The 27,936-nt window shown below is 45.4% G+C and overlaps 1 protein-coding gene across 3 annotated transcripts in view; it reads right to left on the bottom strand.

The window, feature by feature from the left end:
- The window catches only part of SH3RF3 (SH3 domain containing ring finger 3), a 402,883-nt gene that overhangs the window by 107,772 nt on the left and 267,175 nt on the right, over positions 1-27,936 (bottom strand). For all 3 annotated transcript variants that reach the window (XM_054010738.1, XM_054010746.1, XM_054010753.1), the window contains exons 2-3: positions 25,757-26,032; positions 15,834-15,929 (exon numbers count right to left, since the gene is read on the bottom strand). In XM_054010738.1, coding sequence (XP_053866713.1) covers positions 15,834-15,929; positions 25,757-26,032 — 372 coding nt within the window. The remainder of the gene's footprint in view (positions 1-15,833; positions 15,930-25,756; positions 26,033-27,936) is intronic.

Genomic DNA, 27,936 nt, shown 5'->3' with positions numbered 1-27,936 from the left:
TTTTAAAATTGGGGAAAAAAATTCCCTTTGTCTGGGTGTTGTGGTTCTCTGGGAAAGAGGGGAAGAGGGAGCAGTTAAGCTGTGAGACGCTTAAGCCAGATATGAAAAACCATAAGATCATACCTAGAGATTGCTTATTCTGAAACCCCAGATATGTAAGTAAATTAGGGAATGTGTAGAAAGACGCAATTAGGGTTATTTCTTTTTATTTCTTATTGGCTTGTGGACTCCTCTGTGCTAACCCCAAATGCTTTTTGTTTTGCTTGTAACCTTTAAGCTGAACTCAAGAAGGTTACTCTTGATGTTTAAATTTTGTAAGTGGTGTTTTTAAATCTAGCAAAAGCCTAAATTCCAGATGTATTTTCTTTTTTGTTGTTTTTAATAAAATTTACCTTTTTGAAGAACAGGATTGGATTTTGTGTCCTAAGAGGTTTGTGCATATGTTGTTAAATTAGCTGGTGGCAACAACTGATTTCCTTTGTTTTTCTTTCTCATCTCTTCCCCAGAGGGGGGTAAAGGGCTTGAGGGTACCCCACAGGAAGGAATTCCCAAGTGCATCTTTCTGGTTTCAAAGAGTTTTTTTGCATTTGGGTGGTGGCGATATCTACCCATCCAAGTTCAGAGAGAAACTGTAACCTTGGGAGTTTAATACAAGCCTGGAGTGGCCAGTATTAATTTTTAGAATCCTTGTGGGCCCCCACCTTCTGCACTCGAAGTGCCAGAGTGGGGAATCAGCCTTGACAACTGCTCTGCCGAAGCTGGCGTCGTCCTGGGCCTGCTGGGTGATGATGTAATGGTACACGAATGGGCACCTGGGCCAGGAAAGCTGCTGATGAGGCCTGCACTCTGGTGGAATGGGCCGTTACAATGGCCGGTGGAGACACCTTTGCCTGTTCATGACAAAACTTGATGCAGGTGGTTATCCATGAAGATGACTACATCCAGGTTGTACCTGCTGGGAGCATAGACTGATGCTAGCCACATCTGATGCTACAGAGATCTGAGACATAGTCACATGTGCCAAACCCCGTAAGTACATGCTGCCATATGGCCCAACAGCCTGAGGCAGACCCGGGTGGTTGTGAGACGGTGTGCTCTTCTGTGGTTTAATAAGCTCCGACATGGCCTGGAACTGCGACTCTGGTAGGAAGGCTCTGGCCTAGGTGGAGTCGAGCACTGCGCCTCTATAAACTCCATCCACTGAACCGGGTCCAGGGTTGACTTCTGCTTGTTTATAAGTAGACCCAGGTCCTGCCAGGGGATCCGCAGGTTGAGGCTGCACTGAACCTGGGCTTGTGACCGGCCTCTGACTAGCCAGATATATCTGAATGCCCCGGGGCCAGAGGTAAGCTGCCACTACCGCCATACATTTCATGAACACTCTTAGTGCAGCAGAAAGGCTGAAGGGTAGCACTGTGAACTGGTAATGGCATTGATCCACTATGAAGTGTAAGAACCTCCTGTGTCCATGGAAAATGGAGATATGGATGTAAGCATCCTTTAAGTCGAGGGTGGCGAACCAGTCTCCCAAATCCAGAGAGGGAATGATGGTGGCCAGGGAGATCATGCGGAACCTCAACTTCTTCAGATATTTGTTGAGGCGACGAAGAGTCTAGGATGGGCCTGAGGTCCCCTATGGCCTTCCGGATTAGGAAGTATCGGGAATGGAATCCCTTTTCCCTCTTGTCTTGAGGAACTTCCTTGATGGCTCATACCCACAGGAGGGTTTCCATCTCCTGGGCGAGAAGCTGCTTGTGAGAAGGGTCCCTGAAGAGGGATTGGGGAGGGAAGGAGGAAAACTGCAGGGTGTAGCCAGATGTTATGGTGCTGGGCACCCAGTGGTCCAAGGTAATTCGGGCTCATGCAGAGAGGAACAGGGATAAATGGTCCAGGAAGAGAGGGGAGACTGGATCCTGAACAGAGTCCAGTGCGTTACCCTCAGGGGCACCCTCAAAATTGCTATTCACCACCCTGTTGACAAGCAGGGCCCAAATGAGGGGGCTGAGGAAGACTGGATCAAGTGCCAACACTTAAACCCTCTGCCTTTCTTCCTGTAGGAACTCTGCCGGGAAGGGCCTGAGCACCGGGGTGGTGGCTGGTGCAGATGCTGCAGTTTCTGCATAAGACCACATGGAGCAGGTCCGCTCTGAAGTAACCCCTGTGTAGTTTATCTACCCTAAAGCAACTTGAGCTTGTAGCTCAATAGTTCTATCAGGACTTCTGCTTTCCACCTTCATGTCTTGAGATGGTGCTCGGAAGAAGCCTCCAGGCTCTGCTCTCTCCTGATACCTACCAGGACTTCACTGAGTGTTGTGGGAGGTGAAGCTCTGAGGATTCCTGCTGACAGACACCTTGGCAGTACTTCTCCTGGATGACACAGGGTATGTCTGCACTTGGACATAATTTCCAGCTCAAGGAGACATTATCTTGATCAGAGCTAGCACGGGTAAGCACTAAAAATGGTGTAGCTGCGGAGGTGCATGCAGCGAGAGAGGCTAGCTACTTGAGCATGTACCTAGCATCTCAAACAGGTATGTATTCATGGTGTCTAGCACCTCCCACTGGTTGTGTCACTGTAGCTATGCTTCTCTTTTAGCACACTGACTCAATCAGAGCTAGCGGAGGTATGTCTCCCCTAGCTGGAAATTACATCACCAGCTATAAGTATAGACACACCAACAGTCTTCTCAGAGGAGTAAGTCCAAATTCATTAGCTTCAAATGTTAGCTCTTCAAACACTATAAATACGGTGACTGGCTCTCAGGAGAGACAACAGAATAAAGTGGATTTGGAGTTTCTAGGCCATGCTCTTGACTTGTGAGGTGGCTAAATGAATTAATGAATAAAAAATCCACCCATAATGAAATGTTTCTGGAAGTGCATGATAATGATTTTGCCTGTTGCTGTATCACACCATCTCAGTGATGCAAATTTTTCCCTAAAGCATTCTCCTCTGATAGAGGCCCCCATGCACTATACCCACATAGATAGAGATAGAGTGCATCCTAAGCAACAGGATTTCAGAATTTTCTTTTACAGTGTGCACCACTATGATGGCACGAGCTGCACTCATGCAGAGGCTCTTATTATTACATTAATTGTATTATCAAAGCTCCTTGAAACCCCAGTCCTGGACCCAGACCCCATTGTGGCAGGTGCTGTACAAACACAGAACAAAAAGGCAGTCCTTGCCCCCAGGAGTTCACCATCTAGCTATACAAGAAGAGACAATGGATGGATTCAGACAGGGCAATGGAGGATTGCAAGAAAACAATGAGAAAATACACATCAGAATTATAGGCAGTGGTCTCTGCCCATCTACAGTCTAAATATTGTTAAGTTTATTGCAGGCATCACAGAAAAGCAAGCTGTAAGGAGGGATTTAAAGGGGGATAATGTAATGTCTTTGCACATGTTTATAGGGAGCTCATCACTAACATGAGGGGCCGTGTGGGAGAAAGCACGAAAGGAGCCTGTTTGAAAATTTAACAAGTGCGTGACAAAGACTGGCACTGCAGGCCAGCTCGAGATGGGAGTCAACACCTTGATAGTGAATAAGAGATAATAGGTAGGGTGGGGATAGGTCAGGAAGGGCCTGGAAAGTGAAGAAAGCAGCTTATGTTTGATACAATAGAAAAGGAGGAGTCTGTGGAAGGATTCAAAGAGAGGGGTCAAAGCAATGGGTTAGGAAAACAATTGTTGCAGCAGCATTCTGAATGGATATGACTGGGGCAGGACTGCATTTGTCAAGGCCAGAGAAAATGATGTTACTGTAATCAAGATATGAGATGATGAGATGATGATGATGAGAGCCTGGATGAGAATTTTAGCTGTGTGGCTGGATAGAGACAGACCAGAGGATCTGTGAAGCCAAAATGTGTTATCTCCACTACCTGAGCTAAAGCAGAACTTCTATTCCTGTATGGGCCAGCAACAAGAGGGCAATAGTCACACACTAACCATTCCATTTCATCGCACAGAAACATCAGGCAAGGGGCACATGGATCAGATAGGGCTGCCAACTTTCTACTCACACAAAGCTGAACACACTTGCCCCGCCCCTCCTCCGAGATCCCACCCCACCCGCTCTCACTCCATCCCCCCTCCTTCTGTCACTTGCTCACCACGCCCCCCCTCCCCTGACTCACTTGCTCATTTTCACCAGGTTGGCTCAGGGGGTTGAGGTGTGGGAAGGGGTGAGAGCTGCGGCTCAGGGCACGGGCTGGGACAAGAAATGAGGAGTTCAGGGTGCGGGAGGGGCCTCCAGACTGAGGCAGTGGATTGGGATGTGGGAGGGGGTGAGGGCTCCAGCATGGGTGCCGGCTCTGGGATGGGGCTAGGGATGAGGGGTTTGGGGTGCAGGAGAGGGCTCCAGGCTGGGGGGTGGAGCTGAGGTGTTCAGAATATGGGAGGTGGCTCCGGGCTGAGGCAGGGGGTTGGGGTGGGAGGAGGTACAGGCTTTGGGCTGGGGATGCAAGTTCCAGGGTGGGGCCAGAAATGAGGGGTGCAGATACAAGAATGATACATTTATACAAATAGGATGAACACATTCAGTAGATTATAAGCTTTGTAATGATACCTTACAAGAGACCTTTTGCATGAAGCATACCCCAGTTACATTATATTCACACTCATTAGCATATTTTTATAAAATCATATAGAGTGCAACATCACAGAGGGGTTGGGGATACAGGAGGGTGCTCCAGGCTGGGACCGAGGGGTTCGGAGGGCGGGAGGGTGATCAGGGCTGAGGCAGGGGGTTGGAGTGCGGGGGGAGGTGAGGGCTCCGGCTGGGGCTGTGAGTTCTGGGGTTGGGATGAGGGGTTTGGGGTGCACAAGGGTGCTTTGGGTTGGGATGGAGGGGTTTGGAGGATGGGAAGGGCTGTGGGGTACAGGCTCCGGGGGGCGCTTACCTCAAGAAGCTCCCAGAAGCAGCGGCATGTCCCCCCTCCGGCTCCTACATGGAGGCGCTGCCCTGTCCGCAGGCGCCACCCCCACAGCTCCCTTTGGCTGAAATTCCTGGCCAATGGGAGCTGTGGAGCCAGTGCTTGGGGCGGGGGCAGTGTGCTGAGCCCCCTGGCTACCCCTATGTCTAGGACCCAGAGGGAGGATATGCAGGGCTGGTGCAAGGAAGTTTCGCACCCTAGGCAAAACTTCCACCTTGCGCCCCCCCCAGCCCTGCGGCAGCTCCCCGCCCCCCCCCACCCTGAGATGCCCCCCCCTGCGGCAGCTCCCCCCACCCTCTGCCCTGAGGCACCCCCCCCCCCGCAAGCCTGGGAGGCGGGAGAAGTGGAGCAGCGACGGCGTGCTCAGGGAGGAGGCATAGCAGAGGTGAGCTGGGGTGGGGAGCCCTGCGGCAGCTCCCCTCCCCTCCCTGAGGCACCCCCCCCCCCCATGGCAGCTCCCCACCCCCCCATCCCGGGGAGCCATGCAGCAGCTCCCCACCCCAGCTCACCTCTGCTCCACCTCCTCCCTGAGCACGCCGCCCCCCGCTCTAATTCTCCTCCCCTCCCAGGCTTGCGGTGCCAAACAGCTGACTGGCGCCGCAAGCCTGGGAGGCGGGAGAAGTGGAGCGGCTGCTGCGCTGGGAGAGGGAGTCTGAGCCGCACATGTCAGGGCGCCACCGGCAGCCCAGCCCAGGAACGCTGTAAAAAAATTGGGGGCACCGCTTTTTGATGCCCCCAAATCTTGGCGCCCTAGGCAACCGCCTAGTTTGCCTTATGGTAGCACCGGCCCTGGGGATATGCCGCTGCTTCTGGGAGCCGCTCAGAACCACGACAGGCAGGGAACCTGCCTTCGCCCCACTGCACCGCTGACTGAACTTTTAACAGCCCGGTCAGCAGTGCTGACCGGAGCCGCCAGGGTCTCTTTTTGACCGGGCGTTCTGGTAAAAAACCCTTCCCGGGCTCCAGCTGAGCTGCTCCGCTCCTCCCCTCTCAGACTTTAAGAGCCGAGCTGCCCGAGCCAGCACTACTGGCTTCGGGCAGCCCCCCCTGCCTCCGGACCCCGAGCCGCCGGCGAGGCACTTCTCCTCCCCGGCTCCAGCTGCTCTGCTCCGGCGGCTCGGGGTCCGGAGGCAAGGGGGGCTGCCCGAAGCTGGTAGCGCTGGCTCGGGCAGCTCGGCTCTTAAAGTCTGAGAGGGGAGGAGTGGAGCAGCTCAGCTGGAGCCCGGGAAGGGAAGTGCCTGGCCCGCAGCTTGGGGTCCGGAGGCGGGGGGGCTGCCTGAAGCCGGTAGCGCTTGGGCAGCTCGGCTCTGTTCTACCGGCTTCGGGCAGCCCCCGTGCCTCCGGACCCTGCGCCGCCGGAGCCCGGGAGGGGAAGTGCCCGGCTGGGGGCGCAGGGTCCGGAGGCATAGGGGCTGCCCAAAGCCCGAGCGCTACTGGCTTCACGGTTTGCCGGGCAGCCTCCAGACCCTGCGCCCCCGGCTGGGCGCTTCCCCTCCCGGGCTCCAGCTGCGCTGGGGAAGCGCCGGCCGGGGGCGCAGGGTCTGGGGGCTGCCCGGCAAACCATGAAGCCGGGTAGCGCTGGGTCAGCCCTTTCCCCATGGCTGGGAGTGGGAGGGAGGAGGGGGCGGAGTTAGGGCGGGGCAGGGGTGGAGTTGGGGCGGGGCTAGGGGTGGGGAAATGGACGGGGCCAGGGCCCATGGAGGGTCCTCTTTTTTTATTCATTAGATATAGTAACCCTAGGCAACCCTAGTATCAGAAACCATTCTATACACAGAAAGCTAGTCCTATCCCTAGAGTGCAGCAGTACTCCCTTTTGCCCTGACCTTTACTTCTAAAATTCTTTTTTTAAAATCCCTCCTTCCTGCAGGAGCCAGGCTATTGCCATGAGGGATCCCTAGATGCATAGGCGCTGATTTTTATTTTTCCCCCGGAGTGCTCTACCTCAGCTTTGCCTCTAGGCTTTTCCCCTTCCCTGAAGGCCACACTCTCACTCCACTTCTTCCTGTCCCTGCTCCAACCCTTCCTGCTGCTGTGGTGTCAGAGATTGGAGAAGGGGTAGCACAGAGAGTGCCTCAGCTGGAAACAGGCTAGCTTGGCTCAAATCTCACTCACTTTCCCCTCTGCTGGCAGGCAGGGCTTACACAGTGGGTGTTACTGCTTGCCTTGCAGGGACAGCTCTCCTTGTGAGAAAGGATAAACTAACCCAGGAGTTTAGGCTGCCCACTGCCCAGCATGCTCTTTCCCAAGCCAAAACAAAATCCACCACAATGTCTGACCCGTGATGTCACACACATGCCTTTTCTGATTTGTCCCAAACTTCCAGAACTATTCTATTATAAATGAAAATCATTCTCATGACATTTCCTGTTGAAGCAGTTCAGTTCTGTCAACATGGGACAAAGTCAGATTTATAACAGGACACCTCTGCAACCTTGCTTACATTGAGACTTATGTCATTAACCTTGTTTATACAGCGCTTCGCATTGTTGCAATACAAATTAATAAATTAAAATAAATAATAAATTGAGGGACAACAGTAAGGGAGAGGAGGCTTACCATTTAATTCTGGGTTCCCTGCCTCATCATTTAAGTCTAATCTGTTGCACAGAACATGAGGCTTTGACAGCGCCTTCTATATATTTTCACGAGCAAATGGTGGCACAAGACATACAAACTGACACTGGGTTAATCCAGTTGTTAAGGGATTTAAAAAGCAAATAAAAACCATGAATTTGGATGTGGTTCCTTTTATTAGACAGACTAAAAATAAAATGGGTGAACTTTCAAGAATCCCATGCTCATTGACAGGCAAACTGGAGGAAAGTTAAATTCCCAAATAGGTACCAACCTTTTCTTTTTGTTAATTTGTTTAGATTTAGTCCTTCTCGTGTCTCGCTAACTTCAACACCAATACCTAAAAATGTACTTTTTGAGTTGAGGCTTGTTTAAAGCAACTTTTATTTATGGTGCAACTAATTAATTTTTTTAGCCTGAAAAAAAAATAATTTCATTTACATTATTTTTTGTTTGAAAATAGCTTTCAGCACAGGTCTGTACTCTTGGGCCTTCTTGCCTCTTGTGCATTGCACAGACAGTGCTCTAAAGTTCTAGAAACTTCTGTAATCTGAAGCAGCAAGCAATTAGGGGGAAGCAGTTCCTGCGCTTCACCAGAGCATTCAGCCATTGGCTCCTTGTTTGATAAAAGGTATAAGCCTAGCCAACCTATCGTAACTCTGGGTGAGTGGCAGGATGTGCATCTATGCAGCATGCTAGTTTCTGAGGACCACTGTCTTATAGGTAAGTAATTCACTCTTTCTCTGTGGCTAAATTTTGCTATATTGATTTCCACTCTTGGAGTTTATAGAGCTAGTAGAGAAATGTCTGGGCACAAAAAGGGAAGCTCAATAAGTGAAACTAATTAAGACACACATTTACAGCAACAACAGTAATAAAAGACAAATAGCAAAATGTCCATATAAAAAATAAAAATCTTGTAGATTTTTATTTTTAACTGAGTACTGTGCAAATTAAGTATTTGTTGCTCTTGATGCAGATTCCTTCAGGCATTGGTTCAAAGTGGACAATTGTGAGATAGCTAAAAATAAATGCACACTCTTGAACTTCTGGAACAATCTTCAGAACCTGGCTGTCAGAGGTGATCAATGGCTAAGACAAAGGCCCCCTACAGTGCAACTCCTCTAGGGAGAGACCAGAATAATGATTACGTGCTGTAGATCTACTTCAAAACCCCATGAAGTTGGGTACATTGTTGAATGGAAAATGGTACATAGAAATACGATCCTAAGACATATCACCCCAAAACCTGTGAAGTTGCTGAAAAGACTGAAGTGTTTCAAAACCTATTTTAATGGCAAAAACTAACAGTAAATAAAATACTTTTAGGGGTCCCTTCAGCAAGTACAGAGCCAAAGGGATAGACGTTTGGCCTCAGGTGTTTTTTCACTCCAAACATTGTAGGAGTATATGAACCTCAATTTTCTCTTGTAAGAAATTCCCTCAGCCACCATGGCAGGCCTTTGAGTCTATGCTGCCCCTCTCACTGGAATCCAGAGATCAGAAGCCTGGTGATTTCTCTGAATATTGATTCCACATTCCCTGCAAAACTATAAATTCACTGGCCGTGACCCGAGGAAGGAATTCAGTGGACAAAATGGATGTACTGTACCTGAGTCTGCCTAGACTTCCTGTACATTAGCATCTGATCTAAGCAGTGCCAATGCTTTATTAGTGACAGCTAATATAATATGGAATTGCAATATACAGCAATTGGAAAGGAGATTAACTATGGCAGCTTGTTTTCCCTTAGAGTCACATTAGTTTCATATGTAAACTTTTTTAATAAGTGTTATGACTTTTTATTTTGCTCGTAGGCATTGGTGGAAATTTACAGTACCACAGATTGTACTAACGCATTAAGTTTTTGACATTAAGGTGGGGATTCTTTTGTGGAATGGTCATTGTGCTGAGTTGATGTCATCTTGTTTGCTCTTTACATAACATTTATATAATATGAAGGAACGACTGGCACAGTGGGGCTCATATAACTATTTACTAACTACATATAACATGCAAGCCCCACACATACACATGTTGAGGCTTTGGAAGGATTCTGATACAAAAGACAGTGAAAGCCACTAGAGGACTCACAAACTACTTAAAGGGATATTACCCAAATCCTAATGTTACAGTGGGTTTGGCTGGTCTGTTATGGACTGTGTTTATAATAGATTTCTAGGGTGCCAAGAGTCTGTAATATGTGTCTTTTTACTGTGCAAATCAAAATAAATAAAATAAAGAGAAGAGATCAGTTACAAGTATATAGTTAAGAATGACAATCTGCATTAAGAACAGAGGTTGTTATGCGTCATTCCAAGAGCTGAGGGAATAACGTTTCAGTTGTACTGGTCTCAGCTGTAGTGATACAGTGAGTTTTTTTTAAGCAACATTGTAAAAATAAAACAAAACAAAAAACTGGCACCAGCATGTACATTTATATAAACCAAAGAGACAGAAAATGGACAAAAACTGTGAAGACAATGCACAGTTAAGATGGAAATGTTCCATAAACCTGCAATAATCAGGCAAAACATGGCACAATCTGATTTCTTCCCACTACATCTCACTGTACATGGATTTTTAGTCTGTTCTCCTTTGATTGCAAATATTCCAGTTTTTGATGATTGGCATCTTTGCCCTAATGTTATTTAACTGATTTATTTTTGTATGAGAGTCATTATTAAAAGAACCTGTTACCTTAAATCAAAGGGTTTTTATCTTTGCATTGTTTTATACTCTGAGACGACAAGCAGGAGTACTGATTCCCACAAAAATCCCTCTTGCTGTCAGCAATGCACCTTCAGCATGTGAAAGGCACAGCAACTATTCCTTCGCAATGCACTTCCATGGTAACCTGTTTTTAGAAGTATGCTGATAGAATATTCCATAGAATGAGAAGAACAAAGAAAATCTTTTCAACCGAAAAGAAAAACGAGCAATGTAGCCAGACAAAAGTAAAGTAAAAATCTGACATAAGAAATGAGAGAGAAAGGGCAAAATTCACTTCCAGTATAAAGGGATGCAACTCCCTTAAGTCAATAAAATTACACTTACTTACACCAGGGCTTATGGATTTTAAGAAAAGAAGTTTTTCTGAATGGGCTCATTTTCTACTTTTCAAAACCTTTATTTTTTATTAACATTAAATAACATTAGCAAGGCTTGGTTGAAGCATTTTATCTTTTTGGTTGGAACATCTCTTTGGATGCTCTCTGGAGAGAGATTGCTTTTCAGTTGGACTTTCCTTCAAAGGCCATAAGCAAACGGTGATTTCTGTAAGGGTTTGTTCTTAGGGTATTTCAAAGTCATTAATTAACGCTTTTTTTATATCTAGCACGTTACAAGGCTTTGGGGAAAAGAATAGAAGATAGATGGTTAGCTAAGGTGAAATTCAGCTTCCTCTACCTTAGACAGAAACTCAAAGGATGGGATTGCTTTTTAAGAAGCCAAGAGGTGTTGGCTTCTCATCTGCTGTTGTTGTGTCTCAATTCTCTTACTCTCCTCTTTGATGGAGCAGAAATTGCTGCCATGCAGACCACATATCTGAAGGCTCAAAAAAAAAAAAAAATTAAGGACAAATAGATTGTTTAGGGCCCTAACTTGTCATCCCTGTGATATAGGTGGAGAGGGGAACAAAAGAGATGGGAAGGAAAGATTAAATGCAGTACAGAAATGTAGTGGAATTCATTTTTTGTGGAAAAGGCCAAAATACTTATCATGCCTAAAAATACACACACGTTTTCTGAATTTTACGTGCTTATGCATGTAATTGTAATTGCTATGGCTGCCATATTGTACAGAGATACTGCACAGTTTGGAAATTGGACTAGTGGTGGTCTACTCAGTTGAAACACAAAAACATAGAAATGTTGGACTGGAAGGTATCTTATGGAAGAGAAGATGGTCCACAAGAAAGTCTCATTATTAGGATGTGGTTCACATCAGAAAAATGTTTCCGAATCCCTGATTTAAAGCAGTCACATGCTAGTCTATGAGATAAGATTTTGTTCTTTTATGAAGAGCTAAGTGGTTCTTTGGACCTGCCATGACTGGATGCTAAGTACTAAAAGTAACTGAACACAGCTTTTTATTTATTTATTTTTAATAAAAACAAAAATATATTCTACAAATAAACTAACTACAGGGATTTCAGTAAAGTAATTTGGTGTGCAGTCCAAGACAAAGGCTGGCACAAAGACAGGAACCATGGGAGGGTTGCGGAGCAGTGTTTTATGACCATGGTTGGAACACTGGCTAAAGCATATTTGAAGCCCTGAATAGGTTAAACTGCTTTACAGTGGATTAAAGATCAAGAAGCAAATCACAAGACAATTAAAAGTGGGTCTCTGCAAAGGTAATTTCATAAGGAAAATCATTGTTTTCTCAAACAAATGTTATATTTTTTTCATGAATGTGCTGTCTTATTTGGCTGCATTTTCTTCAATGTCTTCTTCTGATCCAAACTTCTTTCAAACATTTACTCACAAGATTTTTTTCTCTGGGTTTTGTGTGTTCGCAGCATACTCTGGATCAGGGGTCGGCAACGTTCGGCACGCGGTTCGCCAGGGTAAGCACCCTAGCGGGCCGGGCCAGTTTATTTACCTGCTGACGCAGCAGGTTTGGCCTATCACAGTCCCCACTCGCTGCAGTTCGCTGTCCCGGGCCAATGGGGGCGGCGGGAAGCGGCGCGGGCCGAGGGATGTGCTGGCCGCGGCTTCCCGCTGCCCCCATTGGCCTGGGATGGCGAACCGCGGCCAGTGGGAGCCATGATCGGCCGAACCTGCCGCATCAGCAGGTAAATAAACTGGCCCGGCCTGCCAGGGTGCTTACCCTGGTGAGCCCGTGCCGAACATTGCCGACCCCTGCTCTGGATCTATATTGTGGAGCCCTGAATACCCCCAGCACTCCAAATGGTAGCCCCCATTTCTATTATCCTTTTGACTACAGATATTGGACAAGATACCAGTTACTCTTGACTCTGCTTTGCTTTAATACCGTAAGGCAGTGGTTCCCAAACTTGTTCCGTCGCTTGTGCAGGGAAAGCCCCTGGTGGGCCGGGACGGTTTGTTTACCTGCCGCGTCGCAGGTTCGGCCGATCATGGCTCCCAGTGGCCGTGGTTCGCTGCTCGAGCCCAATGGGAGCTGCTGAAAGCGACGGCCAGTATGTCCCTCGGCCCGCGCCGCTTCCAGCAGCTCCCATTGGCCTGGAGCGGCGAACCATGGCCACTGGGAGCCGTGATCAGCTGAACCTGCGACGTGGCAGATAAACAAACTGGCCCGGCCCGCCAGGGGCTTTCCCTGCACAAGAGGCAGAACAAATTTGGGAACCACTGCCGTAAGGAATTAATTTAAAAAAATCCTTATATTGTTTAATCCCAGCATTTAGTGCCCCTCATGCAATAAAACACATCGCAATAATGGGCTCACATGTTGTCAATTGCAATTTGCTGGTTTGCAATACGGTATAGCTATGTTACAGTTATTGCAATAAGGAACATAATTATACAGCTCAGTCATTGATTCATGGGGTTCTTTTATCAGAGCCACTACTTCTTTGGAGTTTAAATCTAGCATTGCTGCTGCATTCAGAATTTCTACTTAACAACTCTAGCTTTGAGTTTGTACTTCTTGAGTGTGCTGGTGGGATCTGTCCTTCCAATTACTGGGTGTCCCTCCTGTCTCAATTTTTCATTACTGCAGGTTTAAATCTATCAGGACATGCTGTGTTCTTCTGTCGCCTCAATCTTACACATGCCAGCACAGCTCTAACACCCTCATGCCAATATAACAGATAAAAAGACAGTATTGTGAAGCCACAATGCTTAAAGGAGAAGGAGCTAATACACAGGTAGCAAGACTCAATGGCTGGGCAAAAGACTATTTTGCAGTCTGGTAATTTTTGAACTAGGAGACTTAAAATGGGATTATGGTTACATTTCAGGATTATTTGAATCTGGAATATCTATTTGGAACAATGGTAATATGAAAATAAAAATAAAAAAACAACTCTTTTGAGCAGCAGGCAGCGGAAACAATTTCAAAACCCATAATTTATGGCATTCAGGGCCTAGCTATTGAGAAACGGTACACTGCTTACAATATGAATGACATTGCTAAATTGTTTACTCAAACACAAGCAAAACTTAATAAATTAATCACAACAAATAATAAAAAGTTAAGGAAAATCAGGAAGGTAAAGAAATTATTTGTACTGCTTATTGGAGTTATGTGTTAACTACTATAACCAACTTATTTGGGAATACTGAAAAAGGAAAATTGCCTGAACTTATTAAAGATCAGTGGTTAACTAACTGATATTGCCCTCAGTATATAACAAAAACTATGGCTAACTGGCACTATGCTGAATCATGTAGACAAATTCCCTTTAGTATCATTCATACTTTGGGATTAGTGACACCCCATCCTTTGAGGCACGTCATTCAAAACAATCTTGCTTTGTGTCCAGTTCCACGTACATTTCTTTTGTAGTATCACTACCAGTATTTCCTCACACAACAGTTGACAAATTGGTTACTGTCCATTCAGCAGGTTATCTGGAAGTCAGCACCTACTTGAAACAACTGGATCTATGTCAACTACTAGTGTATCACGCAGCAATGAAAAACCGGAAGAGCATCGATCACAGTTTGTTGTGTCAGCGATGTTTTTGACACAATCAAGAAAGGGGATGAGGGAGAGGTAAGAGAAGGATGAGAGCTGGGCTAAGCCCATTGTAGCAGTCAATTATAACAAACTGACTGGATCTTACACATTGAGCAGAGAGAATCACTAAGCATTAGCTTCCATCAAGCAGCCAATTTTTCAACAACAGCTATTACACATCCTCATTTTAATATTATTGTTCTTGTCCGGTGCAGAATGTGATTTTTATGCTTTACTGAAAATTCATCTATGTTGGAGTTAATAATCAGAGACAGCACTAATTATCTTTGTTTTGCCTCAAGTAATTAACTAAGAAATTTGGAGGACTAGTTTCTGGGGGACATCACATTAATGCTACACACAATGGGTCTGATTTTGTACCCAGTACATAAATGAAGAGTAACTCCACTGAAGTCAATAGAGTTGCACCAGTATAAGTCTGCAATCAGAATCAGGCCCATATATTAGTATGAAGCTACTAGTGCTTATAAACCAGGCCTGTTGCAGCAGAGCATACTACAGGCAAGTCACTCAAGTGTGTGATGCACAGAAGCTTTCTGCACCACATGATGCCTTTGACCAGTTGAGGAGGAGGAAAACAGATGCAAACTGGTATTTTGAAATGAAAACTACTTAAGAAAAGTGCTTGTGACAGAGTTAGAATCCTCCGAGGGAAACCTCAAGTACAACTGAAATATGGAACACATTTAACCAAAACATGGTTGCAGGTTGCATACAGGCAATACTGAGGGATAATGATCCCAAGACAACATGCCAGTCTGGAATATTTTCAAATTAAGAGCCAGACTGTTGCCAGCCCCTGATCAGCATATGCCCCTCCCCACTTGTGATACCCATGCATAAATTAGCATTGTCTGTAATCTGTATACTCCTGTGGGCACAACAACTGCTGGATAGCTCTGCTAACCGCCCCAAAGGTGACTGGGCTGGCTGGTTTTCCACAGGAGCACTGGGACCAGATCCTCACCTAGCAGAAATCACTGAAATGCCATTGAAATCAACAGAGCTGTTCTGAATTACATCAGCTAAGGATCGGGCCTAGTGTATCCCCTGAGAGGGTAGCAAAGGGTCATGCTACCAGAGCTCCCACTAGAGCAGGGAACATCTGTAGTGTTCCCCGTGAAGGGCTATGCTTTCAAACACAGCTGACCCTAACTTCAATTGTTTCTATCTTGCTTTCTTATTACAAACAGGGCCCCAAATAGTTTGCAGAGAATATAAACAGGGAACATCATGGAAAATGGAATGCAGAGAGATGGATAGAGCAGTTATCAGCACCTTCTTCTTCTAAGGTGACTGGAAATCAGGCTGTATAGTAAATTTTGTATTGTGATTACCCTCTCCTATTTTCCATATGTATCACTGAGATTAAACCAAAACCTCTTGACTGGAAGCCATTGACAATTCACAGGCGTACATCCTGTCAACTGGGTTAAATTAAATTGACCAGGATAAGAGTAAATTCATTGGGTGGCTTATATCAAAACACCATAAACAGTTTCTCTTCTCAGCCATTCCAAAATAGTTTGTCCTCTTTTCAGGAACGCCAAGGTTATTCTGACCTGCTGTGTGTTTAAATAAACAACAAAAACGACAGAAAGCATGCACAAACAATTGTGAGCTTACCTCAACATAGAGGATAGGGAAAATTCCAATTTTATCTCCCAGCATTCCTTCTGCCCAGTTATCATCTACTCGTCTGATAACAGTCAAAATTTCATCCTAAATTCAGAGAAATAGAACCACACACAATAGAAAGTTAGATTTTATATGGAAAGAGGAAAATGCTTTATGATAACCCTAGATTCATTATCTAATTAATATGTAAGATTTCTTCAGCCTGTAACTGCCTGCATGCTGTACAGTGATTGGCATGAAAAAGTCAGCATTTGCCAGTAAAGTTATTACTGTCTATATTACAGTAGCAACCAGAAGACCCAACTAAGATAATTGTGCTAGGCACTGCACAAACCCTCTACACTTGGAGCCAAAAGTGTAAATTCCATCTCAAAGAGACATAACTGTGCTAACTCTGATCAAGCTAGTGCACTCGTAATTGAGTGTATCAATGACAGTGCAAGCAACGGGAGAAGCTAGATCTCGTAAGTCCACCCTAGCATCTCGGATAGGTATGTACTAGGGGCAGCTCATGCTGCCCCTGCTACACTCCAATTTTTTGGGTGCTAACTCAATCAGGGCTAGCACAGGTATGTTTCCTCAAGCTGGGATCTACATCTCCAGCTTCAAGTGTAGACATATCCGTAGTGAGAGGTAGTCTTTGTTCCAAAGAGCTTACATTCTAAACAGACAAGACAGACAAAGGGTGGACAGAGGCACAGACATATTAAGTGACTTGCCCAAAGGCATGCAGGAAGTCGGCAGCACAAGGACTAGAACCCAGGTTTTCTGACTCTCAGTCCAATGCTGTACTTGTTGAATCATACTGCTCTCTTATAGGCATAAAAAACAGTTTTACCCTACACTTTGAACAGGAAATAACTGTAGTAATGGTGTGGTTACCAATGGCAATTCACTTTGTAACAGCGACTACCATGTGTGATTGCATCTATGTTTCATTGCCAAATGCTCATACTGGCCCAAATCTTCATAGGTGGCCACAGATCACACAGTACAACTCAGCTGGTCCAAGATGGAGGATGTGTAAATGTGGTTTAAAGCCTTATTTGCATACACATCATCCATCGTGGACCAGTGTCCACCACACTAATCCCCAAAATGTATTAAAACAGTCTGCAGATTGTTCCCCAAACCCCATCAGCTCCAAGGGGCCGATACAGCAGGTTTGGATCTGTAGCAGAGCATACCTGGCCCTCCTGGCTCCCACCTCTGCTAGGCTCCAATAAAATCACTCGGAGACCCTCGGGTTCTGAAACCACTTTTATTTACAAGTTTGTGCTCCCACCGCCTTCTCACTATACAGCGTGCACAGCTCTGGGTTCCTTTGTCTTAACCCAGGAAGGAAGGAAGGAAGGAAGGAAGGAAGGAAGGAAGGAAGGGTGGGCGGGCGGGCTGCATTCCCTCACTCTCCTCTGTCCCACCACTGTCACTTCCTCACCTCTTATATAGCCCTGGGCTAATGGGGCTGGCAGCTGGCTCTCATTCCCCAATTAGGGCAGGTTCTTTCCAGCCAGCTCCACTTTATTCACTTAAATGGGGCTGGCATGGCAGGGGGCTGATTCTGCCATCCTGCTCAGCACCCTGTCACACACACACACACACACACACACACCCACACACCCCCCCCTTCTCCAACCACCAGGTTTGCCCGTCCGCGTCCTCTTCTCCCCCTGCCAGGTGGGGTCCTCCAGGGAGCCCTCAGCTATCTTTCCCATGACCCACTGGGTCCTCCTTGAGGGGTTCTGCCATCCCCCATCCCCCATCCGCAGAAGCCACATTGTGTGGGTGTTGGGTGGCCCCATATCGCTGCTGCCACCCTGAGGTCCTCACACCAGTCACACCCTGGGTATGTCCCCCTTCACTCTTCCCTGCCTTTGCCCCCGCCAGGGGTTTGGGGTCAATCATAGTGAGCCCCTGAACCTCATGTTCTCAGACTCGTCAAGCAGGTCCTGAGCCTGGTCTTCTGGGGGTCCCCGGGTAGGGAGTTCCGTCGGGCCTTTCGGCTCCCCGACAGGCCCTGGGGCGCATACATCCTCCTGCCTTTGTCCTTCCCAGCCCGGCCCCTGTTGTCTAGGGTTATTGACCTGAGGGACCCTCTCCCCCTTGCTCGGAGGGTATCCCCTCTTTTCCATCTTAGGTTTCCTCCCCCGACCTCCCTTCCCTCTTGGGGAGGGGTCCCAGTTGGTTCCCACTGCCCCAGGGTACGGCAGGCCCTCTACTACCCCTACCCGGAGCCAACGGAACCGGCTCTGGTCTTCAAGGGGCAGCTGGGCCATTGGGCACTGCCTCTTATCCCCCTGGATGCACTCCACACTCAGTTTGGCTCCGGGAATCACCGACTCGGACTTTACTAGCCCCCTCCTTAAGGGGGAGCAGGCTGAGGCTGTGTCCACTAGACCCTGCTGGGGTCTCCTCCCCACCATCAGGGGAAGCATGGACAGCCGCCTCCCTTTCCCTGGCCCTCTCATGTTGGTCCACCCACAGAAGTGGGCGAAACCACATTCCATGTCCGGGCAGTCCCCCTTTTTACGTCTGGGTTGCCTGCACTGCCAGAAGGAGCTCCCCGGCTGGTCTCCCATTTCTTCTCGGGACGCTTCCTGGTTGGGGGTTCCCTGGTTCTTCTCCCGATGTCCTCCTCTTTATAGGGGTGTCCCTTCTTCCTGGGGAAGTCTGCCTCTGCGTACTCCTCTGTCAATTTCACCACTGCCTCTACCATACTTGGTTGGTGCTTTCGCACCCAAACCCTTATGTTCTCGGGGAAGCCATGTAAAAACTGCTCTAAGACAAGCACATCCATAATCTCCCCCACTGTCTGGGCATCAGGTCCCAGCCATCGGGTGGCCCAGTCCATTCATTTCTGGGCAACCCCCCTGTCCACTTTGCTGCCTGGAACCGCTGGTGGTATTTTTCGGTGGATAGTCCCACCCAATCTAGGACGGCTGCCTTCACTGCATCATAGCTTCTGGCCTGCTCCATGTAGGCTGCTTAGGCTTCACTGGCCAGATAGGGAGAGAGCCACAGGGCCCAGGGCAGAATTGAGCCAACTGGGCCCAATCATCCAGTTAGGCTGCAATTTGGGAGAATTAAGCCTGGAAGAAAGCCCTAATTAGGGGAAGCTCACCTATATGGGAACAGGCTTCCAGGAAATTGGAAGCAGAAGAGGCAGCAAGGAGGAAGCCTAGAGTCTCCCTCCCTGAGGTGGGGGAGAAGAAGCCCTGTAGGAAGGGGTCCAGAGGTGTGTTGAGCAGTAAGGTGGTAGTGATGCAGACCTTAACTATTCACTACAGGGCCCTGGCCTGGAACCCAGAATAGATGGTGGGCGTGGGTTCCCCTACCAACCATTGCAGAGTGGTACTGCTTGGGGGGCAGTGAACAGGAAAACTGTCTGAGTCACTGTGGGAGTGACAGGGTCAAGGCAGTGAGTGTGAGGACTGCCTGACACCGCGTGGACAGAAGAGACTTTGAAAGACACACACACCCCCGCTGCCCCCAGAAGGGGAACCCGCTTAGTGACATGGCTGGAGGGCCGAGTCACAAAGAGGGTGCTGCAGTTCCTGGAGCGAGAGAGGGGCTGCAGGCTGAGAGTGGTGGAGTGTAATTACTGGAAGGGGCATCGATCTGGTGAGCTATTTCTCAGAGTGACCAGGACAAGGTGCCATCCTAGCAGTGAGCAGAGCACCCCATCAAAGAATCTGTAGATCAGGAAGGTAAAATCAGGCAACTAAAAGAATAGATGGTTTCAAGATCCTGCCATAAATACTCTTACATTTTAAATTATATTTGATTCCTGCTACAAAGACTTTTGATAAAACCTAAATTGTGATGACTTTATACTTCCAAGGAGATTTGTATACCTTTATGGTCAAATTTTCAAAGACTGACTGATGCCTAAATTGGGTTTGCACTGCAGCTGTCAAATCTGTGTGTGTATGAGCGAATGAGGTAATTGCGCATGTTGGGATCCAATGGCACTCATACTGCCCATTTTTGTAGGAAAGCATGGTGCAACCTTTGAAAATCAGCTCATAGTATTTCCTTGAGCATGTTATTGAGAAATTCCATGGATCGCAACAAATCCTAAAGTATCAGTTAAAGTTCTTTATTTACAGAAAGTTTCATGGCATTTGACAGCTAGCAGCATTCTTCTTATGTTTTGAACAGGCAAAGATTTCAATGTCTAATATTTTGCTGCCTTAAATTAGTTGTATTACAGTGCTGCCCATTGACACCTAGAAAGGTTCCCAACAGGACCATGAACAGCAAAAAGTCTACAGCTCTCTTGTGAGTGCCATTCAATCTTCTGCACTCTACTATTATACATGCACTAAATTGATTTCCAGGCAGCACAAATGAATACAAGTCTAAAAATTGTTATTTCAAAAGCTGACTGAATCTACTATAATTTCCACAGTGACACCATATGGCCTTGCTTTTCTTTTTTTTTCTTTTCTTTTTTTTGTTTGTTTTGTTTCTTGTCAGCTAAATGCCTCTGTATTAGTCACTACCTGACAGCCTTGTCCACAGCGTTGTAAGACCTGCAATCCCATTTCATAAACTTTGTCAGAATGAAAATCAAATATAAATCATTTTGAAGCAATTTAGCTTGCTGAAAAATCAACCCCTTTGTGAGAAAATAGCACAAAATTGTGTCTCCAATGACAATCACAATTTGTGGCCTGCTATTTAATAGAGTCATTTACTGCTATTAATGCACCAATACAAAGCAGATTCATTTGCTGTTCCATGGAGATAACTTTATTGGAATTAGACAACTGGAAAGATTTCAGTGATGACAGAATGGCACAACGTACTACTCTGCTGCGCCTACCAGCTACACTTGCCAGCTGGCAAGGAAGTCCCAATAGCAACATACTACAGTGACAGCACCACAGAAATGGAAACGCCACTTGAATTGAAATGTTAATGGGCTGGGATGTCACTCTGTAGCAATGAACCGGTATTGAAAGTGATAGCTCTTGGTAAGATTGCCACAGAAATTTTTAAACACTGCTGTGGGCTGGGAGTGAGCACCTGGGAAGATGAAAGAAATAATGAAAGTGACCACTGTGATTTAAAAAAAACCCCACTACAATAGAACACAGGAAATGGCTTTTATCTTTATAGTTTTAAAATATATTTGCCCCTGGAGTACTTTCTTAAAGTGGCATGGCAACATACAGGGGGTGAGCCAGCACAGGAATGAAACTTTGGACTAAATTCTGATCTCAGTGTAAATCTGAAGTAACTCTCCTAAAGTAAGTGGATGACTCCAGGTTTACACTAGTGTAACTGAAATCGGAATCTAGTTCCTTGTTGGCTAGGGTTACCATATTTCCACAATCAAAAAAGAGGACACTGGGGGGGGGGGGAGCCCTGCCCTAGCCCCACCCCCGCCCCATCCACTCCCTCCCACTTCCCACCCCCCTGACTGCCCCCCTCAGAACCCCCAATCCCCCCTGCTTCTTGTCCCCTGACTGCCCCCTCCTGAGAACCCCCCACCCTAACTGCTCCCCTAGGACCCTACCTGTCCCCTGACTGCCACCTACAAGACCCAACCCCCTTTTCTGAAGGGGTCAGCAGAGTTAACTGAGCACAGAGAAAGGAACATGCTGGACCAGCCTAACAGACGGTGCCATTGGTGCACTCCCCATTGCGTACTGAGGTGCTCGTGGAAGGATTCTATTAGCAATTTATGCAGAAGCAGTTGGGTAGCTCTTTATAGGGCCTGGTGCCAACCTCATACTAGTTTTACACCAGTTTAACTCCATTGGCCTCCAGCAGCCAGAGCCCCTCCCCTTCAGAAAAGGGGGTGGGGTCTTGTAGGTGGCTAGAAGAGAGTAGTCCATGCACTCAGGGAATGAAAGAACTGGTCATTATGTTTGGTTATTATGCAGCAAGCCCAATAGGGAAGGACAGGTTCATCATCTCTTCCCACCTTTTACACCCATGCCACAGTGGGTATAATTTAGCCCAGACATAAAACATTATTAAAATTGATTTATTCCTCTCCTTTTAATTGTAGGGTAGTCTGGAGAGCTGGGTCTGGGAAGGTCACAGGGGACATCACGGTCCCCTCTCTAACAGTGGGGTTACTGACAAAGATCAGAGACGGACATACATTCATTTAATTGTATTTAATATTTAGAGTAGGAGGGAGGAGCAGGCATTGTAAATTTGGGAGGGGACAGTGAGAAGGAAACCAAATACTCCTACTTTGTTCTCCTTAGCTACTCCAACAGACTTTATGACTGTGCCACCACAAACAGGAAAGAAGAAAAACAGCATCTGGTTTCTGTGGCTTAAGATACTGACAGTGTCATGAAGTCCAATGAAAGAATAATAAAATGCAGTGATATGGAAAAGACCTGTATTTGGTTTGCCTAAAGGCTTGTGTACACTACTGCTAAAGTCGATGTAACTTACGTTGCTCAGGGATGTGAAAAAACACCCCCCTAAACAACATAAGTTACATCGACTTAAAGCGGTGTCTACACCGTGCTATGCCGAAGGGAGATGATCTCTCACTGACATAGATTCTGCCTCTCGTTGAGGTGGAGTAATGACATTGACGGGAAAGTGCTCTCCTGTCGATATAGCGTGTCTTCACCAGACGCGCTACCTTGGCGCAGCTGCATCGATGCAGCAGTGCCAGTGTAACGTGGTAGTGAAGACAAACCCTACGTCCACTTCCCTGCCAATACAGGATTATTCCTCCTTTTACATTTACTAGAGAAACCTAACTCTAAACATCCCATGGCAGTTTAAATGAGTCTGATGATTACAAACATCTTTTTTGTCAGAAATATGGGGTCTGACTCTGATCTTGTTTACACTAGTTATGTGCTGGTGTAACTCCACTGACTTAAGCGGAAACATAACCGTGTAAATGAGGTCGGAATCAGATCCAGGATCTCCAGAACGCAAACAGAGAATCACAAATGGTGAAATGAAGAACAAGGCTAAGATTCCCTGACTGACAAATCATATCTATGCACTGTTGTTGTAGCCATGCTGGTCCCAGGATATTAGAGAGACAAGGGGGGGGTGAGGTAATACCTTTTATTGGACCAACTTCTCACCCACTTTGTCTGTCTCTAATATCCTGGGAATGACACGGCTACAACAACACTGCAGCATACAACAATGGAAGATATTGAATTTTGCCACCTGAAATGGAAACTCCATAGCATGAAAAAGGAAGCAAAACTTAACAGCAACATTTACTTCCTGAGCAAATACAAGAAATGAAACATCATCCCCAAAGGTCTTGCCATCTATAACCCTCTGACCATTACATACAACTCCAAATGTCAGAAGTTAGTTCAATAAAAGATGTTACCTCACCCACCTTGTCCTCTAAAATCCTATCTATGGCAAGGCGGTGCTCATACCATGAAGAGAGGATAGCCACATAGGCTCTAAAAACTGACTAAACAGGAAGTTTCATCAGCAAGTTGAAAGCTAAAATTAGCATTGAAAAAGCTGATGAAATGAAGATAAGAGCAAAGTCCTGAGATGAAAAATAGATTATTCATTGTCAGAGAGAACACTAGACAAGACATAAAAATAATTATAAGGTGAAGAATCTAAAGGATAAAACAGTGGTAGAAAGGAAATTCCTTAGACAAAACAAAGCAGCTACAGGTAAAGAGTGAAAGAATGAAGGGAGATAGCAACATGATGATTGAGAACGCAGTTATAAACTTATTCAGGAGAAAAAAATTGCATGTGTAAATGACACTGGACACTCAAGACTGTGAATGTGTGTTACAGGGGATTAGGACCTGTTCATTTATCTGAGAAGATTTTATAAGGAGCATTAAAGCAGTCAGCAAGAGATCACGTTCTATAGAGCATCAGGTATACAGAACGGAACAAGGAACTAAAAGCTCCTGAGTGGTTTAGTAGAAGAGGCAATAGCCATTTGTCAAGCTAACAAAGTTACCTAAATTAAGTGAGCAATTTAGGCTTTTTTAATTGTTTTATATTATTTTAAAATTAGCATTTAATAATATTTTTACAATCATAATATAGTATCACAATTAATATAATATAAAATTGGTGATTGGTGTCATAACTGGCAAATGCTTTGACAATTGGTATATTATAAAAGTATAATACATGAAAAAAATGTAACATAAAATAAATTTAAAAATACAATATCAAATATAACACAAAATAAAGTAACAAATATAAAAGACGTCTCAAACTGAAAAACAAATGTTTCATTCCAATAAGGATCTTATCAAAACAGTTCATTTCAATTTTTTTTCAAAACAAAATGTAGTTGAAATGGACACTTTCCCACAGAATATTTCCCTTTACAGTAATTCCTCACTTAAAGTCATCCCGGTTAACATTGTTTCGTTATTAGGTTGCTGATCTATTAGAGAACATACTCGTTTAAAGTCGCACAATGTTCCATTATAAGGTTGTTTGGCTTGCCCCGCTCTGCCCGCCTGACATTTCAGGAGTGGGTAAGCCTTCAACCCTGCTCCCCGGCAGGAATGCTGGTTGGGCAGAATGGGGCAAGCCCCCGCACTCTGACCCTGATCCCTGGCTGGAATGCCAGGCTGGTGGAGTGGGGCAAGCCACCACGCCCCAACCCCGCTACGCCCCTGCCTCAACCAAGCTTCACAATCATCATTGGTGACTACAGTATTAAACTATTTGTTTAAAATTATTTAAAACTTATACTGTATATGTATATAATGTCTTTTGTCTGGTGAAAATTTCCGCCCTGGAACATAACCTCCCCTATTTACATTAATTCTTATGGGGAAATTGGATTTGCTTAACATCGTTTTGCTTAAAGTAGCATTTTTCAGGACCATAACTACAACGTTAAGTGAGGAGTTACTGTAATTGAAATGACATTTTCTAATGGAAAAATGTTCTTTTAGAAATTTTTTGACCAGCTCCAGTTGTAGATTTTGCCTTCTTTTTTAAAAACCACACTTCTCACATGCGTAATATCAGTGCACTATCCTGTGGACAGAGTCAGCAGCTTTCTGATAGGCTTGGCACAAATGTCATTCCAAAATGAGGGCTTGACTTCTAAGGGCTTCCCATTGGCTGCTAAGGATATGTCTACACTGCAATTAGACATCCTGGCTGGCCTGTTACAGCTGGCTCAGGCTCGTGGGGCCCAGGCTAAAGGACTGTTTAATTACAGCGTAGATGTTCGGGCTTGGGCTGCAGCCCACGCTCTGGGACCTCCCAACTCACAGAGCCCTTGAGCCTGATCTCCAGCCCAAGTCTGAATGTCTATCAAGCAATTAAACAGCCCTTTAACCCCAGTAAGATGGCCTGGGTCAGCCACAGATTTTTAATTGCAGTGTAGACATACCCATTGTGCCCTCAGCTCCTGCAGACCTCCCTGTCTTTGGTGGTAGTTAAGAGGGTGGGCAGTATCTCACCTGAGTGAGCTCTGCCTCAGCAGAAAGGAGCATTTAGAAGTCAGAAGAAGTTGATGTCCCTGAGTATCTACCATGATTGGGCTCCCAATTAATTTGGAAATTCACCTCTCCTTTCAATGTATCTGAGCTCATGGCCCTTAACTATCATGCACGAGAACGTCACTGATCAAAGAAAGAAAGAAAGAAAGAAAGAAAGAAAGAAAGAAAGGGTCCCTTTTGCTCCTGAACCTAGCTCTGCCAAAATTACAGCATTTTAGCAAAACTACTGTACATGTGGAAGTGCAGGGTTATTAAAACTACAGTATCCATTTGAAATGAAATCTCTTAAAATTGCATCTTAAATAAAAAGATGTTCTAAGTTATCAAGTGCTGGTACATGGCAGAGTATTTTACTCATAATGGAGCAGACTGCCAGATGCAGCAAAACAAACACCTCTTGAACTACACCCACCGGTAGTGAGTAAGGAAACGAGAAACAGCTTTTTACTTTACCTTGGTGAAGGTTAAACAGTCCTTGTCTTGGTCTTTATCCTTTATTTCAAAATCGTAAAGTGCTTTGCCCTGAGGCGGAGCTTGTGGAAGGGGCTTGATACACTGGATGTAGCTGGCTGGAAAGAAGCCATGGTTTCCATTGAGCTCTCCATGATACCAATTCTCATCCACCTTTCGGCGTAGTATGATAATGTCCCCTTTGGTAAACTTGAGGTCACCAGGTTCTTTTCCCTCATAGGTGTAGAGAGCTTTACCATAGGGCAGTTGAGAAATACTCTGAAGAAAACACAACAGACAATAATTTTAAATGAACTTATAATATGCACCAACTCTTCCTTAAATTTCCCAACTACTAGTAGCTAAATGATTATCAGCAACAGATCTACCATGGTGACTCCAATGTATTGCAATACAACATAGTCTACATTTCATGCAAAAAATCAACATTAGTACAATATTAATGTTGACAAATGAAACATTTAAATGTCAGGAAATGGCAGAGTTAAGGTGAAAGTTCACTATAACGCTGATGCATTGTACTTAAGCTGCAAACTACTATTGAATTATATGATTATATTTATTTGCTAATTCATACACTATATAATGCATAAACTGGAATTTCTTATAAAAGTGTACATGCAATAAGATAAATACTGTACATACAGTCTTCAGGCTTGGTTTGATTTTTAGTCAAAATGAGATCTACAAAACAAATCAAGTTTGAAGGAAATTGGATCAGTAGCTTACAAGTTATGAATTTAAAGATATTAAATTGAAACTTTTTGACTTAGTTTGTTAGAACAAGTCCAAATCCTCTTAATCCTTTCAAACTGCTCAAATTGCATGGTATTCACTAAGGACTACTGTATGTACATACATAATTTTAAGTTTAAAGATTCTGCTGTCTCTGAGTTAGTGTCAGTAGGGAAAATATTTTTAGAATAGGAAGAATGTATTAGGTTCATCCCCTCATAACTGATATGCAACCTTCACTATAACTTACAGAACTATAACATTTTTCAGACTGTTTCCCAAAACATTTTAGAGGTCTTGTGGCTCAGAGTTGCCACTCTCTCTCTAATATTTCTCTCTATATAGATAGGTAAGTGCCAACTCCAATTATATATAATAGAAATGATCCAAGAGGGAGCTGTACTCTGCTAGGGCCTGCTCCCGCGCCTACTGAAGTTCATGGCAAAATTCCTATAGACTTAAATAGGATCAGAATTGAGTCTGTAATTAAGGCAATTGCTTTCTCATTACCCTCGGCTTGTTGTCGATGATTTCGGAAGTTGTAACTGAATAGACAAGAATAGAACAGAGGGAAGTTCAGCAAATAATTTAAGGAGGTTACCCAGCTCCCAATTTCCATTTGGGCCAAATCATGCCTGGTCCTTTTGAGAGTTCATGGGGCAGAGGGAGGTGCAAGGAGCCTTTCCCCTGGGTCCCTTTGGGGTAAGACACACCCTACAGGGGGCATGGCAATGTACCCCATTGCCCTCTCACTCGCCAGCATAGCTGGCAAGCTGTGCAAGAATCGAAATGCTTCACCATCCTAAAGGGTGCATGGGGGAATGGATAGCTCAGTGGTTTGAGCATTGGTCTACTAAACCCAGCATTGTGAGTTCAATCCTTGAGGGGACCACTGAGGGATCTGGGGCAAAATCAGCACTTGGTCCTGCTAGTGAAGGCAGGGGGCTGGACTTGATGACCTCCTGAGGTCTCTTCCAACCCTGACATTCTATGATGCCTCGCAGCCCTATGAGGGATTATGCAAATCCTTCACACAGCTCCTGCGGGGGTGGTGAAAAATTGCCTTCCTACCATCAATGCAGGTTAGTACCTTTTAGGAATGATTTGGCCCTTTGTTCCACAATGTAGTGACATTATGGTTGTTACTAGTTTATTTATAAATTATTTATAAATGTTACAGGATTTTGTATTGTTTGTGTATGCATGGATATTGGTTTTTTTTCTTTCTTTACAGTGGCTGTCAGCTAGGACAGGTGACTGGTGGGAAGGGTATAAAAAGCAACATATTTTAAAAACTCAGACATTTTACAGGATGTTAATGATTCCTTGACTTCTGGGTGGTGTTTTTTCTGAATAAGGGATTAGATTAGGGGTCAGCAACCTTTCAGAAGTGGTGTGTTGAGTCTTCATTTATTCACTCTAAGGTT

Source organism: Malaclemys terrapin, chromosome 1, assembly GCF_027887155.1.
Source record: "Malaclemys terrapin pileata isolate rMalTer1 chromosome 1, rMalTer1.hap1, whole genome shotgun sequence".
Taxonomy (NCBI): domain Eukaryota; kingdom Metazoa; phylum Chordata; order Testudines; family Emydidae; genus Malaclemys; species Malaclemys terrapin.
This window is presented reverse-complemented; position numbering and strand designations above follow the sequence as displayed.